General features: G+C 42.6%; 1 protein-coding gene across 1 annotated transcript in view; it reads left to right on the top strand.

Moving 5' to 3' along the window:
- Positions 1–17,947, top strand: part of DPP4 (dipeptidyl peptidase 4) — a 106,625-nt gene that overhangs the window by 32,078 nt on the left and 56,600 nt on the right. Inside the window, exons 4-10 of the mRNA XM_061608639.1 lie at positions 2,711–2,802; positions 2,919–2,993; positions 5,337–5,389; positions 5,479–5,551; positions 6,692–6,812; positions 9,168–9,328; positions 15,781–15,884. Coding sequence (XP_061464623.1) covers positions 2,711–2,802; positions 2,919–2,993; positions 5,337–5,389; positions 5,479–5,551; positions 6,692–6,812; positions 9,168–9,328; positions 15,781–15,884 — 679 coding nt within the window. The remainder of the gene's footprint in view (positions 1–2,710; positions 2,803–2,918; positions 2,994–5,336; positions 5,390–5,478; positions 5,552–6,691; positions 6,813–9,167; positions 9,329–15,780; positions 15,885–17,947) is intronic.

Raw genomic sequence — 17,947 nt, forward strand, 5'->3', positions numbered from 1 at the left:
AACCACTTTATTTAAGGCAAGGTGGACACGGTCAATTAAAAACATAGAGCACATCTAGAATTTTGCTAGAATATATTTCACCTCCCACCGTTTTATCTTGTGCAAATGAGACGCTCCTGAGGTCCACTGGAGACTATTCTGCAGAAGTGCCATTATTCCACAATTATGTTTGGAGATTTTTTTAGTGTAAATTTTGCAAAGTGTTGCTGTACTTCACATATTCACAGAAACAGAAGCAAAATAAAATGCTTTCCTATAGGAAACTTCACTAAAATTGCAAAGTAAATCAGACATATTTAAAGTGACCGTCTGAACTATGTCAACTGTCTTAATAATGTTGCTTCCTCCCTGCTAAAACAAGATCAGCACAGCACATGTCTTATTTCTATTCTTTGGGCTGATTGCAGGTGTTGCCACCACTCACCATATGCTCAGAGGCACATGTTACCAAATTCTTCAAAGCTACACAGGAAGTGGATTGGACTGTGAAAGACCAACCCAAATGGTGTTTGCATTTTGACACATTTGTAGGGCAGTCCAATATCTGAGAGAGGAGGTCAGGTCTCCTGCTCCCCTGGTGCATTCACTATAGCTGCCCAATTTCCCTGCTTTTTAAAGTTTGATAGAAATAGCTGTGGGCTATAGGTACATTCTTAAACCGCAAGGTTTTTTGCCTGTTAGTGAATTTCCTTGCCTTTTAATCCTGGAGGTAAGAAATGGGATCCTGTGCAAGTTTGTTGAGAATGGATTGATCATTTGCATGCTTATTGAGTTCAGTGGGATTTACTCCCCTGCAATCATGCTTCGGATAGTTGAAACTGACCACAGGAGATGGGGAGGGGAGGAGGAGGAAGAGGGGGGGAGGAGGAGGAAGGGGGGGAGGAAAGGAAAGGCAGAGGGGAGGACTGGGATGGGAGCAGGCAGGAGGGGGAGGAGAGAAGGACAGGTTTGATCATTTGCATGTTTATTGAGTTCAGTGGGATTTATTCCTGTGCAATCAGTTTAGGATAGGTAAAACTGACCAGGGAGGGAGGAAGGGAGGGCTGGAGTGGGCAGGGGAGGAGGAAGAGAGAAGGGAGGAGGAAGGGAGAAGGGAGAGGAAGGAGGGGAAAAGCAGGTCTGATCACTTGCATGCTTATTGAGTTCAGTGGGATTTACTCCTATGCAATCATGGTTAGGCTAGGAAAAACTGACCATGGGGGAGAAGGAGGGAGAGGAGGGAGAGGGGGAAAGAGAGGGAGCATATTGGAGGGAGGCAAAGCAAAGGAGAGGGCAGGTTTGATCATTTGCATGCTTATAGAGTTTCATGCTTAAGATAGGTAAAACTGACCATGGGGAGGAGGGGGGAAGGGATTGGAAGGGGGTGTGGATGGGGAGAGAGGGGCAAAGGAAGGGGGAGGGGAGGGGCAAGAGGGAGGGGATAGGAGGGAGGAGAAGGGAGGGTGGGTTTGATCATTTGTATATTTTTTTAGTTCAATGGGATTTCTGTGTAATCATGTTTGAAAATGGAAATGGACTGGACTTATGGCGACCCTTTGAATAGGGTTTTCATGGTAAATGGTATTCAGAGGTGGTTTTACCATTGCCTTTCTCTGAGGCTGAGAGGCAGTGACTGGCCCAAGGCCACCCAGTAAGCTTCAAGGCTGTGTGGGGATTCAAACCCTGGTCTCCCAGGTCATAGTCCAACACTGACCTGGTGAGGGGAGTGGGAGGGAAGGAGATTGGGTGGGTGGGCACTGGGCAGAGGGGAATACCCTTTCCTTTCCAAAAGGAAAACATTATGAACAGTATCATTGCTTTTCAGCATTTCCCCCACCTTTTTATTCTACAGCCTGTACATGTAGCCTCCCACACAAATGTAAACCAAAGCTGTCCCTGGTGATATCCACACCAGGCCTTTATTTCACTTTGGACAGTCATGGCTTCTCTCAAAGAATCCTGGGAAGTGTAGTTAGTGAAGGGGGCTGAGAGTTGCTAGGAGACGCCCTGTTCCCCTCACAGACCTTCAAGCATAGTGGCTGACTGTTAAACCATTCTCTCAGGGGAACAGGAGTCTCTTAGCACCCTTCACAAACTACACTTCCCAGGATTCTTTGGGGGAAGCAATAACTGTCTCACGTGAAATCAAAGTCTGGTGTGGGTGTGGCCCCCTGATTAGCCAAGCCAAGCAGCTGTGAGTCTGGCGTTTAGAACACTGACAGTTGATTCTTACTGAGCATGCTCGACGTTATAATTGGGTTCAAGCCAAAATTTCTTAAATTAATTAAAAATCAGCCAGGCATTTTTTAAACTTTTAAACTGCAGAAGATGAAGGTCAGAGTATGAGGCAAGGTCATTAACAGGATTACAGGTACTCTGAGTTTTAATAAATTTCAACAGATTATGAGAACTCTCAGAGAAAAAAGTCCAAAAGGGCGCTGGGTTTCCCCCCGCTCTTTTTAGACTTTGAACTCTCTATTCTCTCTGACTGTTTTGTGTGTTGCCATGAAAATTGAGAGGGTTGTTAAGCAAGCATTTCTGAGTTCAGGACTAAAAGTTTTGTAAGGTTTTGTTATGGGAAGCATCAGAATGGCATGGGGGGTATTTTCAATTTAACATTGCGGAATGTGAAAAATCCATGCTGGCTATAGTATGCAGCCACTCTTGTGGCAGTATAATTTATAGGAATTATTTTTGGCTTACTGAATGGCTTCCTACTTTTTCCCCTCAGGAAATCAGTATCTCCACACAAGGCAGAGCAATGTCTTTCTCATCAATGCTGATGATGGAACAGAGTCAGAAATCTTGGCAAACATCACATTAGTAAGTTTTTATGAAAATTGCAAACTTCAGCTGCTCAAGAGTGATAGGCTGAGCATTTTCCTTTTACATATGAATATGTTTCTGTTTTCTACTGACTTTTTTTCTTATATCAACAGGCCACTTATAATAGTTCTGAGGCAATATTGTCACCTGACCAAAATTTTGCTCTTCTGCGATACAATTATGAGAAGGTACTTTTCTTTTTTTCTTCCAGTTCATCTGTTTTGGATAAGTAGAAAATGTTCAAGTTCTCTACAGTATTGATTCACTTTGGCCTTTTGGTAGATCAAGACTGTGAAAATGTTTCTGGCTGCTACACATTTGCCAATTATGATGCATAGCACACAAAGAGTGGTATTCAGCTAATGTGTCCCATTAGTGCAAGGATTTCTGCTTGCACAATGGTACTTCCCCCCACCATGTGCACCTCATGCCCTCTCCAAATCTGCTCCAAGGATTGGAGGAACAGATTTAGGGGGGTGTAGGGGGAGGAGATAGGGAAAATGTCCCGTTGCGCATGTATAGATCCTTGTGCTGATAGAATGCTTACCTTAGCACTATGTTGAATACAGCCCAAAACATTGTCCACAATGATGTTGTATACCTACAGGTCTGTTTTCTGGCTCACAGGGCCACTGAGGGGTGATACATGGGCTACTACTGTACCAGGCACAGAGCAGTAGGAGCCCCACATTGAGCTTTCATGTTTGTTTTTATAAAAAGTAAATCTCTAACCCTTTTTAGTATGCAAGTTATGAAGCAAAATGTGCAGGTACCATTCGAAGCAATAGCTTTGTGAGATATAAGCATGCTCCCACCTTTTTAGAGTTTTTAACCTATGGGTGGAGTCAGAGGTGTGACCGACAGAGTGCTGTGATCAGAAGGTGCTAGAGACCAATTTTCGTCTTACAACCTCAAGAAGAAGAGACTTCCTGGTTAATTTTGAAGCATTTTTTGAGTATTCCTTGGTGCGTGTGTCTGGTTAATTTTGAAGGGACCACCTGGTTTATTTTGAAGCTATTTTTTCATCTTCCCAGATGGAAAAGTGACTTTTGCCCAGAGAAAGTAACTGCGAAAGTGTTAGTGTAGCTGTAACTGGGCAGGCTACATGTCCACCCAAAAGCAAAAGATAGCAGCAAAGGCAGGAGTTCATGCTTTTTCTAACTTGTTTAATTTCATGAAAAAAATGTGGGCTTTTTTTCCTCCTAAGTATGTAAACTTTTTTAAAAAAACTGTTAATGCAAATAAAACCCATCATTAGTGGGTATCACGGTTCAGGAAGTGTGGGGTTACATCTATTCCGTGAAGCAGCCCAGAGTGGCTATACTAATACTGGTGGGAGGGGAGGCAGAGAGAGAGAGAGAGTTGTGTATAACAGCCCTGCAATGTAGTCCAGTTTATTTAGGCTGTCTCTTGCTGTGTTGGTGTTTCATTTTTGTTTTCTTAGGAAAATTTAGTTTGGGGGTGGGGAACCAATGCTCTTGGTAACCAAAGCAGCAGCAAGAGAGTTATTAATTGCTTTCTCAATCACTGGGATTCTCGGGGTGGGGGTGGACACTTAAATAAATGTATTCATGTCAAAAACTCAAACCTTTTTTTCCCCCAACCTCTAGTTGATTGACCTGTGCTGATAAAATTACTGTAGTAGTAGTAATAGTAGTAGTAGTTATTAGACTTTATTACCCACCCTTCACCCAAGTTACAACAATTTTAATATACATAATTAAAACAGTTAAAAACAACAACGGTAATATACACAACAAATCTTCTTAGAAAGCAGTGCTTGCTTTTTAACAACTTAAAATTGAAATTATCTAAGTACAGTAGGGCCCTGCTAATACGGCGGGTTAGGGACCAGACCCCGCCATAAAGCGGAAATCACCGTAAAGCGGGGCCCCATAGACTATAATGGGCCGTGTCATGCAAAAATTACGTCAAAATGACATCAAAATGGCACGCGATGGGAAAAACCCACCATATTAGCGGAACAAGCGCTGTAAGAGCGGGGCCTTTCCCTAACTGAAAACCGCCGCATGAACGAAGCGCCGTAAAGCGGGGCCCTACTGTATGGGCATCTCTGAATCTTGGTTGATGTAACTCTTTTGACCCCTGCCTCTGGCCATCGAATTTTACCTCTGTACAGTAGGCTAGTGTGTGTGTATACACATGTGCGCACACACACCCCTTCTGAATTCTCCATCCAGACAAGCAAGAAATATTATCAAAGTTCAAGGACACATTTCAGTCATACAGAAATACTTGGGGTGTGAAGCAAAACCAGTGAAGGGTGTGGCATCGAGAGAGAAGGTATGAGGCCCAGTAAGAGTTCTGAGGGGCAGATAGAGAGGACTGGAGGGCCTCATTTGGACCCTGGGCCTAAATGTTCCCACCCCTTCCTTAGATCGTGGGCTTATGGTCATTAAATAAAATGTAGATAATAAGAATATGGTTAAAAGATCTTGAATGCCAGCTTGATGTACCTTCTGGTTTGGATTGGTGTTACTCTTACATACAAACATTTTTTTTCCTTGCAGATGTGGAGACATTCATACAATGCATCATACCACATCTATAATCTGCATAATAGGTCTGTAGCAGTACTATTTTATCGAAGTGGTAAAATAATAACAGTATTAGTCACATTATACCGACTTTGTTTTTGTCTTTTGTTCCTAGGTCCTTAGTAACTGATAACCCACTTCCTGAGAATATCCAGTACATATCTTGGTCACCTGATGGTCACAAACTGGTTAGTGAAACACTTGCATCCCACATATACATCATATTGAAGTTAAATGACAAAATCTCCGATTTTTAATAGCTCTGGATTGCATCCAAAAGTCTTTACATGTTTGCTGTAAGATTTAAAAAAACCATTTCAGGTCCAAGTACATAGTTCCCCCCCGCCCAAATAATATATGATATGGTACTATTTTCACCCTTTTATAACATAGGCTGACTATACTGAGGATCTTGTATGTTTTCTGCAAGATCTTGTGTTTGGAGCAGATTTTCAGACTAAGGAAATTCACATTGATTTACTTCCTTTATATGTCATTCTTCACAGTTTTAAGTTTTGAAGAATAAAGGTTTTGGGGAAAGGAAGAGGGAAAGCCAGGGAAGAAGGAACATAATGAATATTAGTCAATAATAATCACACTAGATTAATTCAGATATGCCTAAATTCCATCAAACTCAACAATGTTTATAAGCGTTACGTTAGTTTTAGTATTTTCACCATGTAGCCTAGACTATCAATTAGTTAGGCAGATGGCAGATTTGCATTTAAACTGCATTAAGTTCCCCTGAATCATAACAACATAAGAAGAGCCCTGCTGTATCAGGCCAGTGGCCCATCTAGTCCAGCATCCTGTTCTCACAGTGGCCAACCAGGTGCCCACAAGCAGGACCTGAGCGCAAGCGCACTCTCCCTTCCTGTGGTTTCCAGCAGCTGGTATTCAGAGTCATACTGCCTCCAACGGTTACTAGTAGCCATTGACAGCATAAAAACATAAGATAATATGAACAGTCTTATGCCTTATCCTCCATGAATTTATCTATTCCTCTTTTAGCTGATGGAAATGAATCAGGCCCTCCATTTCTCTTCTTCCCCACAATGATAATCAGAGATAACGGTGCTTGTTAAAATGGTCAGCAGGGGACAGTGTGGTTGGACCTTAAAAGACAGATTATAAATATTTATCATAAATCTTAAACTGGTGGGTGGGAAAAACTTTGAATGCTATAATCAGCATGCAGAAAATCTCTGATTTGGAATCAGTCTGCCTACAAATGTGTGAAATTCAAGAAAACGTTGTATATAAAGTGAAGACCTATGCAACTAGCATTATCTGATGGTGAATATTTTAATATTTTTGTTTAATGACAGGCTTATGTTTGGCATAACAACATTTATGTGAAAACAACACCAAATGCCCTCGCTGTCCAGATAACCAAAAATGGAGAAGAAAACAAAATTTTTAATGGATTGGCAGACTGGGTTTATGAAGGTAATTGTCATGTAACCCCACCCCCCCAACATATTACCACCTAATTTAGAATTTATAAGAAACAGTAGCTGTATTTATATGTAACCATGGTTTTCTAGAACAAGTCTCAACTTCATATTCTCTCCGCTCCTTGCCATACAAGGGGAGGAGATTAGAAATATTTGCTTATTTGTGGCATCCCATAGTTTGCAATAAAATCAGGATCTCAAATTGTGATTTGATTCTGGTTTGAGATCCTGGTTTGATTGCAAACTATAGTTTGCCTCAGATTAGAATTGGAATTTTCTAATCTGCTTACCTCACACAGGGAAGAAGGGGAGGCATAAGTAGTTTGCCCGGTGGGGGAGCTACTGGAGTAGCCTCCAGGCAGCATTGTCACTACTGCTTACCAGGAGAAGGACAGGGTGAAGCGGCAGTGAGATATGGGTGTGTTGGGCACCACTGGTGCTCCCACCAGTGCACTTGCACAGCCCTAACCTTGCCGACGCTTCACCTTGCTTCTGCTGCTCTTGGTAAGTGGCAGCAATGCTGCTGCTGGGAAACTATTGCTGTGAACTGCTTTGGGAAGAAAGGGCACATTCATGATCCTCCACACCATGTTTTGAAGTGTTATTTGAAATGAATCTGTATCATTTATCTCTATAATGACTGTCATCCAGTAGTTCTGATGCATTCACTAGGTTTCATGCCCACAGGGATTGCTCAGGCACTATTGTCAGCAAGGGAATATTGTACTCTTGATTGAAAACAGGGAGTCCCATGTAGGCATATTTTCTTTCATGGAGGAGATCAGGAAGTCCCCTGCATTTGCAAGTCCTTGTGATGTACCTAGTGTTTGTGTTGCAAAAGAAACCATAATAAAGAAATAATCATATAATATGGTGTAACATCTATGTGAATAGTTATACAAATATTCTTATTCCTGTTCATCTTTTGGATATAAAAGATTCCGTGGAAAATCTGATGTGCCCATTTTTTTTTTGTATTGGCAAATTCTGTTCCAAATTAATGCTGAGCTTAATTACACAATATGGGGTTACACCCAGTGTATGAATTTATTTTAATGTTTTTGTGATTTTATTGTTTACAATTTTATTATGTACGTGTTTGATTTTACTTTTGTAAGCCGCCCTGAGTGCCCTATTATATGGTAGAAGGGCGGGATAGAAATATTTTAAATAAATAAATAGTGCTAAGTCAGGGTCCTATCAGGGCAAAGATTACCACTAGTGCAATGGGGCTTCCCCCTTCCCTCACCATATGCCCCTTTAGTTTGTTCTGGGGTTTCCCTAACCTTCCAGAGCAGATTTGTGGAGGGCATGGGTGGAAAAGGCCTGTTGCACTATTGGTAAACCTTGCATTCTAAGGATGCATTAGTAGAATACTGCCCACATTTCCTAACATTTTAGGCGCTATCTCAGGCCAAAGCTATAGGTGCGGCAGTGGCTGTCTGCTTTTAAACACCTGTCTGTCTTGATAAAATGTGAGGGTACAGGAGACCTGATTTTAAAGATCAAAGGAGACATGTGACCAGGAAAAGCTGTTCCATGATTGCTATTTTTCATTTTGCTGGTTCCTGAAATGAATATGACTGAGAAAGAAAAGTGCTGTGTGGGAGAGGGCTATGGGGGAAGCAGTAAGCGGCATGTAGAAAAGAGAGTTCAACACCCCTCTCCTGGAACATCCCTTTTTATTTTTTAAATAGAAGCATTTCTGTTGTCTCATCTAGTCCCATGGGTCTTGCTGAATGTTTATTTGTTTAAGGCATTTATCTCTGCTCTTCAGCCAAAAACGTTCCCAAGTGCGTTTGCATATGATCAATACGAGTAAGATGGCTCCTTCTTATAGGATTACAACCTAAAAGACATCACAGGAAAGGGAAGGGGAGCAAACATAGGCCCCAGCTCTTAAAGGTTAAATCTGATATATTGATAATGTCTGGCACTCCCCTTAAATTTTTAAAATGTTTGGCTTTCCCTTTATATTTGGCTCTAGTTTTCTTCCCATCTGACTGCGCCTTATAAGGAAGGACATATTTGGAAATGTTATAGACTATGAAAGGAACAATTGGTGGTTATAGTTTTTGTAAACTGCTTGGATTTTTAGTGTCAAAATGAATGATAGATTAGAGTGCTAGAATTTGTGTTCATTATTGAGCCAGATTTTTGTAGCACATTTCCATAAAAAGGCATTTTCTGAGGCTTCAGTTATTGTATTAGTCGCAAAATAGGGCAAAGTATCTGAACGCTAATAGCTACACTGAAATTATATACAAATTAATAAGAACAATGTTTCAGAGGCAGAAGCCAACTTAACGACTATTGCTTCAAAAGAACACATTTGCATCTCTTTCAGAGGAAATGTTTGGCACTCATTCTGCTCTGTGGTGGTCTCCAAATGGCAGCTTTTTAACATATGCAGAGATTAACGATACCGAAGTTCCTGTTATTGAGTATTCGTTTTATTCAGAAGATACGCTGCAGTATCCAAAGACCATTAGACTTCCATATCCTAAGGTCTGTGTTATTTATTAAACATAGTTGTTGAGCATTTTGATTAAGAGAATAGTCACATTTAATCAGTTGCTGCTAACGAAAATATTGTCTGTCTCTCCTCAACAGCTTGCTGTGATTACTGCGACTTAAGTCAATAGCATCTGGCAGCTCTGAAGTATTTTATTATCTCTAGGGAAACAGGAAATAAGTGCAATTTAAGGCTTTGGAATTTTTGTTCCTGAAATGGTTTGTCACGGGGGGAAGGGAATAGGAACATTAAGGGCAACACTTCATTGGTGTTAGGTTTGCTAGCTTTGGCAATGCATTTGAGCGGTCATTAGAAGAGAGAGAGAGAGCGCTTACTTTTTTCTCCTTGGGATTTTCCCCAGGTAGCGTGCCATCACATGGGTTATAGCTCCATCTATCGTCTGAAGACAAGAATGTACTGAAGTCAAGACTTGTGGCAAGTATGCCCCCCCACTCCAGTTCATTCTTGCCTTCATCCGAGGCTGTTCATATCTCCATAGCATAAGGCTTTCATGTAGGAGTTTCTATTCAGTGTGTCTGTTAGTGAAGTGTGTGTGTGTGAGAGAGTGCGTTGGGACTGGGGGTTTTGCTGGCCCCCAGCCTTCGCTGGGGCTTTTTCCTTTTCTTTTTTCCAGCCCTTTGGTTTCCCTCTCCCCCCTCTCTCTTATACTTTGTGTGGGGTGTTTACTTTTAGTGATTTTTTCTCCCCTCCTTTTTTTCCTGGCCCTTCTTGACTTGCGACAGCAGGGTCTGCTGCCCTGCCCAGCCTTGCCGCCCGTTTGCTGCAGCAGTAGCACCCTCCTCTTTCAGTCCTTGCGGCCCGCTTCAGCTCTGGGCTCGGTCACAGCTCCCCCGGCCCCCCCGTCGCTGCCATGGCTTGCTACTGCAACCCCTAGGAGCTCATGGCCCTGGCTCCGCGGGACTGCTACTCAGGCACGCATAGAGCGGTCTGCTTCTCGTGGCGTTGCCCAGATCTCTTTTTTTCTGCCATTGGCTGCTCCTTTTTCCATTCTTTCCTGGTGTCACTTTGCAGGGGAGGCTCAATTTAGCTGCTCCTTTCCAACCGGCTATCTTTCTCTGAGGCTCGCCGTTGTGGCCACTTTTCCTTCGCCCCTGGTGACTGTGTTAGCAGGGGTGGTCAATTTGACTCCCCCCCCAGGCAGCTTGCCTGCTCCTAGGCGTCCGTGAGCTACCTGACTGCCATTTTGTTTTTTATTTTCCTGCCTTTTTCATCACCCTCCATTTTGGTTTTTTCTTTTTCCCGCTTCTCTGGACTCCCCCCCTTTTTTACCCTTCTCATGCTTCCTCATCTCCTTAGGCTGAGGAGTAGATAGTTTCGCTTTCCTAACTTAATTTTTTTAAAAATATATAATAATAAATAAAATTCAACGTTAAAGGGACACAGAGGCGACTAGAACTACAGTGCACAGGAACAGTGCCACCCCCCCCCTCTGTGGGCATGTACTGAGTGAATTCCTTGTATAGTGCACAGACGTACCGCACTCCCCTCACTCTGTGGGTGTGTACTGAGATTTATTCTCTTGTATGGTGCACAGGAACAGTACCGCACCCCCTCCCTCTATGGGCGTGTACTGAGATTTATTTCCTTGTATAGCGTACAAGACCAGTACTGCATTCCCCTCCCTCTGTGGGCATATACTCAGATTTATCTTTTTGCATAGTGCACAGGAGCAGTACCACACTCCCCCTCACTCTGTGTGTGTATCTATTTCTTGGTCTTATTCCATCATGACTACTGGACTTGGCGCTCCTCTAGCCCCAGGATGTGCACTGTTGTCCCTACCCACACCATTTCCCTCACCCCCCTGCATGTGTTAGTAATATTCACCGCACCCCTTTTCTTTGTGCATGTGCATAATGGCAAATCAGCTACCTGAGGCAGACCCAGCGACAAGAGCCAGGGCCGGTGCCAGATATGCCAGGGCCCTTGGGCACCAGCTTGCCCTGGGCCCTGGCACGCATGTGCGCACGCACACATACACGCATGCATGCGCCCAGGGCCAGCCCCAGACACGCTGGAGTCCTTGGGCAAAAGCCGGCCCCAGCACTCCCCTTCAGCAATTCCCGCACAGCGAGAGCTTTGGAACTCCGCCATTCCCTTGCTTAACTTACCTTGTTCTGCAGTTGCGCACACAGCGGTGCCCTTAAGAAAGATGGCAGCTGAAGTTTTCCTAAGGAGCTGAAGCCTCTGTTGCCATCTTGGTTCATGGCAGGCATGTGAGCACGCAGCACGCATGCATGCCATCAGCTAAGATGGCGGCAGAGACTTCAGCCCCTGAAGAAAACCTCAGCCACCATCTTTTTTAAGGGCACCGCTGCGTGCGCAACTTCAGAACAAGGTAAGTTAAGCAAGGGAATGGTGGAGCCACGAAGCTCTCGACGTGCGATCCGCTGCAGCGATCCTGCCGTGAATCGTGGAAGGGGAGCAGAGGGGCCCCTCAGGGGCTCCTGTAGCCTCAGGGGCCCTTGGGCCAGTGTCCCACCTGGCCACCCCTTGGAACTGGCCCTGACAAGAGCAAACCAGTGGTGCAAACCTCCGTCGCACCACAAAGCCCAAGCACTCCAAGCTCCACTCCAAGGCTGTCGCTAAAGCCAAACACCTCTCTACCCATAATGCTGCCAAGCGAGCACAAAACATGTTATTCCTGGTTTCAGAGAATCCTGGCCAGGAGGCGTTGACAGCACTTTTTCACTCACCTACTGCGTCCTCAGAGGACAAGTTTGAAGGGTTCCCTACCCAACCAACTCCGGGCTGCCCATCTCATTCGATGACAATGATGTCTCGCCAGTCTGATACACCTCTGTCACCTCTGCTTCAACTAGTACAGCCACATCTGGTTCAACAAGGGCAGACCCTGTCTTCGGACCCTCAGGCAGCCGTGTCTGATCCTTTCCTGGGGTTACAACCGACTCCTGAATTTCTTTCCCAGTTGAAGGACATAATGGGGTTCTTCTCTCAAGTACAGTCACTTTCTCGGGCAAATCCATGGTCTCAGCAAGGTGCACAGCAGCCCTACATCATGATGGGGCATCAAGTCTGCAATGATGATGCTCCACCTCCCTCTCCAAACCCCTTCGATGTTGCCAGAGGCAAAATTGGAGGTGAGGCACCTGACTTGGAGGATCCTTTGTCTTTTCTCCAGGCTGAAGACGACGAGTGGAGTGGGGACTCAGAACTGGAGGAGGACTCATCCTATTGCCTTTTTGATCTGGCTGACCACCTCCCACTCTGCTGCAGAGTTCTGAACACCTTAGGCCTTCAATCTTTGCCACCCCAATCTAACACCCCTCTTTTGAGGGTAGGTAGGGTCCTCAAATCTCATAGATTGGCAGATCACTTCATTCTGGTGTCAGATCCCATCAACAGGATGACCAAAGAGAAAAGGGCTCAGCCACTGCGCCCACGTCGCTTCTCAGCCCTGGCCAAAAGACATTACGCTTTGGCTCCTGAGTTCATGAATCACCAGAATGTCCCAGGGGTAGACAAGCCAATCTCTAACTTAGTGTCCAGGTCTCTCCTCCCAAAAGAAGGAGACTCCCACCTTAAGGATCCATCGGAATGGCGGCTAGACTTCTCCCTGTGTAAGAACCACGAGACTACCGCCTACTCCCTTCAAGCCTCTACTGCAGCCTCCATTTTCTCAAGAGCCTCTATGATGTGTCTGGATGAGCTCTTAGATGATCCTGCTCTAGATCCGGTCAAACTCAGAAAGAGCCTGGTCGAGTTACACAAAGCAACTGCATTTGTAGCTGACGCCACTTTGGATGCAACTCAGCAAGGAGCACAGGCACTGGCTGCGGAAGTAGTGGCTCAGCGAACTCTCTAGCTCCGACACTGGGACGCGGATACCACAGCCAGGGTCAACCTGTCCACAGCCCCATATTCAGGGTCATTGCTGTTGGCGAAGAAGCTCTTAAAGCAGTTTTGGTGGATCCTAAAGACAACCGAAAGCCTGCTCTGGCCACGGCCAAGAGGAATGACCACAGGCCGTTTAGAAGGTTTGCTCCATTCTGGCCCTTTCAAGGAGTGCGGCCTGGGGGATGGGGCCACGACTTTCGATTTACCAAATTCCGTGCCTTCAGGGGAACCTACTTTGGAAATGAGAGTTCTTGAAATATTTGAAATAAATAAAATATTGGGCTGAACAAAAAAAAGTAGTATGAAGCCATGTCTCTTTCTGAATAGAATAGAGCAGTAGTTCTTAACCTTTTCCACTGCCAGCATCCCTTGGATTTCCAAAATAGGCTCTTGCACTCCCTGAAAAAATACTGTTTATTTTTCTTTATTTTAAGGTGTGTTTTAGCCTAAGTTAGCTAAGATAAATGATAGTTTCCCAAAATCTTTGGTTGTATAGATAATTTTCTGCTTCTGTTTAAATGAAATTTTAAAATCTCTTGAACAACGCCTCGCACCCCTAGAAAAAATGTCTCGCACCACCGGGGGTGCATGCACCTCCTGTTAATAACCACTGGAATAGAGTTTTAATGTTCACATTAATGAGCTCTGTGTATGTGTGTAGATGATCACACACACACACACATATAGTTTAGAACTCAAGTTGTCTTTTGAACATTAAAATCTTCTTAATAAACCCTTCTTTTTTTGGACTAGCACTTATTCATGCAAGTTCCTTGCCTTGAATATCTTCTTGTCTATCTCTCTGAGCCAAATTAGACATGATTCAATTGCAATTAGCAAGCATCTTTTTATTAGCATGGGAAGACCATGGGGCTTGGGGAGATTGCATTTCTCTTTCTTTCTCTTTACTTCCCATAGTCCATAGTTCTGATGAAAATCTTGTCTCCGTATACTTGGATAATCACCATGCTCCATATGCATGGAAAATTTCTGTGAAATGCAAATGCTATTTGCATGTCACTTTCACAGAAAGGTTCTGTGCATATGGAGCAAGATTCCTTCCATATTTTTCTGACAGTGTGAGATCATCATCCATGGGAAGTTCCACCCATCTTTGCTTCTGAGCAGTGTAGATTGTTAGAAATTCTATGGATGGATGGAAGGAGGGGGGATTGTATTTCTTACAAATGCACACGCCCTAGTACAGCAGACCAAGCCACTCCGTTCAGTCTTGTTGGAAAAATCAAGATGGCAGAATTATAATGCACCATGTACCTACTGTTCCCTTTCCCTCTCCTTAGTGAGTGAGATGATGTGCTTAGAGGGGAGGAGAAAGCACTCTGTCATCTTCCTTTGTGAAATGAGCAGACAATGTATGTATGTATGTGCAATTATGATCTAGAGCAGAGGTTCCCAAACTGTGGTCCATGGACCAGCAGTGGCCTGTGAGCGTCATCCAGGAGGTCTGTAGCATGCCTATATTAAATATACGTATGGATTTTTAATTGTATTTTTATTGCTTCTTTTATTTTTATATTTTATTGTATTTCAATTTGAATTCTATGGAACACAATTGTAGTACAATAAGATACAATATAAGAAATAAAAGAAGCAATAAAAATACATATAACAATGATACAGCAACTAGCACAGTGCATTGCAGTTGCTGCAACAGGCAGAAAAATCATTAAGTGGTCCGACAAGGCCATCAGCAATTTTCAGGTGGTCTGTGGGGCAAAAGTTGGAGAACCATTGAACTAGAGAATATTCAGGAACTCCTTCACCTGGACATATTCCCTTTTCTACAATGAGGAAAAAAAGAAGACAGTGAAAGTAAGCAACAGAATTGATTTTTGGATCCCTCCTTTTTCATGCTACTTTGTATTTTCCCCTTTCTTTGCAGGCTGATTCTCATTATTGGGTGAGAAATCAGAAGTGACCATGTCATCCTGGAAATCTGACTATTTTGGGCGGTGTTTTTTTACTATGAAATGCAGTCTTTTATAAAAAATTATTAGATTTCTTTCATTTATTCATATAATATTAATTTTATGGATAAAGTTATACTTACTGCTGACTTTGCAGATAGTTGCCAAATACTGTACACTTTTTAAACTTTCACACAGTCTAATAATTATAATTTTTATTCCTTACTTTTTATTGTTTTTTTGTTGTGCGATAATATATTCCAATATTTAACAAATATTCATAAATAAAGCTTAATAATATTGCTATAAGACTTATATCATCTATCTTAAATATATTCTACTATGGTACCCATAAACAGTGAGGTTAATAGTTATTTTCCCCAAAATAATAATTTCCCTCCAAATACTATTAGAATTCACCCATTTTTCCTGAGATCAAAAATAGATAGGAAACAAATTCATATTTAGTAATCGCAAACTTCTGTAAATCTATAATTTGAATTTGGCATATAATTTTTAAATTCTTATATCTTATGTTGATGTGAATAATTATTATGTTAAACTTGTTATGCTTTGATAATGAACACTGCTGTTATATACAGATGTTATCACGATATACAATATATTGATTTTTCCAGGCAGGTGCTACAAATCCAACTGTAAGGCTATTTGTTTTGAACATCCAGTCTCTTCCCCATATCAATTCCACTGAAATTGTTGCACCGACTAGCATAACGTCAGGGTGAGTCCAAATAATGTAATTTTTACCTTTTCATAAAGCTGTTTCATAAAGTGGAACTATGTTCCAAGTTATCTGTTAATAATGTTGCACGTCACCCCACTCTCCGAGCAGTGAGATCTCCAGGGGTCCCTGCGCTTACCCAAGGTTTGGTTTCCTTGGAAAGAAGGCCAGTGGAGATTGTGATGTCTTTATGAAATATGGTTTATTTATTTACACACATTCCAACCTGAGCTTAAAATGGAGGGGTTTGTAGAGATCAGATGTACTGAACAAACTTGCTGGGGGTTTTTTTACAGGTGAACTTTGTAATTGCGTAAGAATGAATATTGTATAGTCTCCCGGTGCCAAACTCCCCTAGGCTCGTTGCAGTGCACAGTTGTTGTGTATGTGGTCTTCTGCATTCATTTTGAGTGTAGAGGGCAGCTTTTCACATGTATCCCTTTCAATGTGAAGTTGCCGTCTCTCCACTGAAGTGAAAGAGGAAGCCCTTAAATGCAGGTAAGGGGTGTGTGTGTGTTTGCTAGCCCACTGTGCCTGCAAGAAATTGATATCCATAATGGGGAAAGATTTATAGTAATCCAATTCCAAATACAGAACACATTGATTTTCTCTTTTTGGCATACAATATTGATATTTGGATGTGGACTGTTCATTGTTTGGAAGAGAAAAGTGGGACCCTGCAACAAAATGTTGCAGTGTAGAGCTATTTAAAGTTCCAGCCACTCCATTCTAGCCCCCCTGCCTAAATTTCTTTTTTCCCTGCTCCAACAGTCAGCATCTCATGCATTGAGCATGCTGAGTCCTCACTGGGCTATTTTGGGATCCCCCCTCAATTTTGGGATTTTTTTTTTTTGCAGGTATGGTGGTGTTTGTATTTGTGCTCAGTCCCAACTATATTATAATCTTGGATTTCTGTACTGATTTTGGTCCCTAGCTGCTCTCATTTCTGTCCTTAGCAACATTTAAAAAGTTTCTCAATGTGAACCACGAAATGACCTATATAGACAATAGGAATGTGCTAGAATTGCACCCAATTCGGATTTGATACCAAATTTTCCATTAATTAGCTTATTCTCTATTGTTGCAGATCGGATTTTTATGGAGCATTTTCTGCAGCTATTTCACCTCTAATATTTTGCCATTAAGACTGATAATTTAATCAATATTTCCTTTCAAAATATTGATATTGACATCAATATTTTTTGTGAGGGGGAAAAATTGATTGGTAAAGGCTGCTGCTAATTGACAGACAAACGTGAATCAATACCAGCCTGTTAGGCCAACAGAATTCTTTAAATTGGCACCAGCCAATGGATCCTAGCTCTAACAGACAATGAGTTGATTGTCTGTACCCTTTTTATATGTACGTATGTTTTCATCCATTTTCCTTTTCCATCCACTCCATTCCATTACCCCCGTCACCCATTTGTCATTTTTTTTTCTTTTATCAGTCAGCATTCAGTGGTGGTTGAGCCCTCAATGGCCTGTTTTTTGGGTTTTATGAACCATGCCTTGTTCATAAGTGTGTGTAGCCCTGCAAACTTTGGTGTTACCTCTAATCTCCCAATACCACTCTCTTATTTGTGGTTGCTGCAGTCCTGGCTACATTTGTACAAGAAATAGAGCCCAGCATGTTCTGATTTCATGGATTACAGCAATAGTCATTGTTTGTCTTTGGTGAATTTAATAGACATCCCTAAAAGCCAAAATCTTTAGACAGTCCTATGCATGGGCTGGGGGGGGGAGAGAAGTGTGCAGACCACTGGAGATAAGAATAGAAATAATGGCCCCAGGCCACAATGCCACACTACTGCAGGATACCATGCAAATCACCCCTACAGCCCTAGGCCAGAAGCAAGAAGCCACCTGGTCTGCTTACGTATTCCTTGAAGAAGATGATATTCCAAACTATAGATGGCCTGTCATTTCTGTGTGTTAAGGAGGTACCATTAACTTCCTTATGCACCTTAATAATATTTGTGCCAACATTCTGTGTTTGGATTGACTTGTTTCACCTAAGCTGCTTTAACTGCTTTTCTATAATGATGCACAAAGACACTAGC

The sequence above is a fragment of the Rhineura floridana genome, chromosome 2 (assembly GCF_030035675.1).
Source record: "Rhineura floridana isolate rRhiFlo1 chromosome 2, rRhiFlo1.hap2, whole genome shotgun sequence".
Lineage (NCBI taxonomy): Eukaryota > Metazoa > Chordata > Lepidosauria > Squamata > Rhineuridae > Rhineura > Rhineura floridana.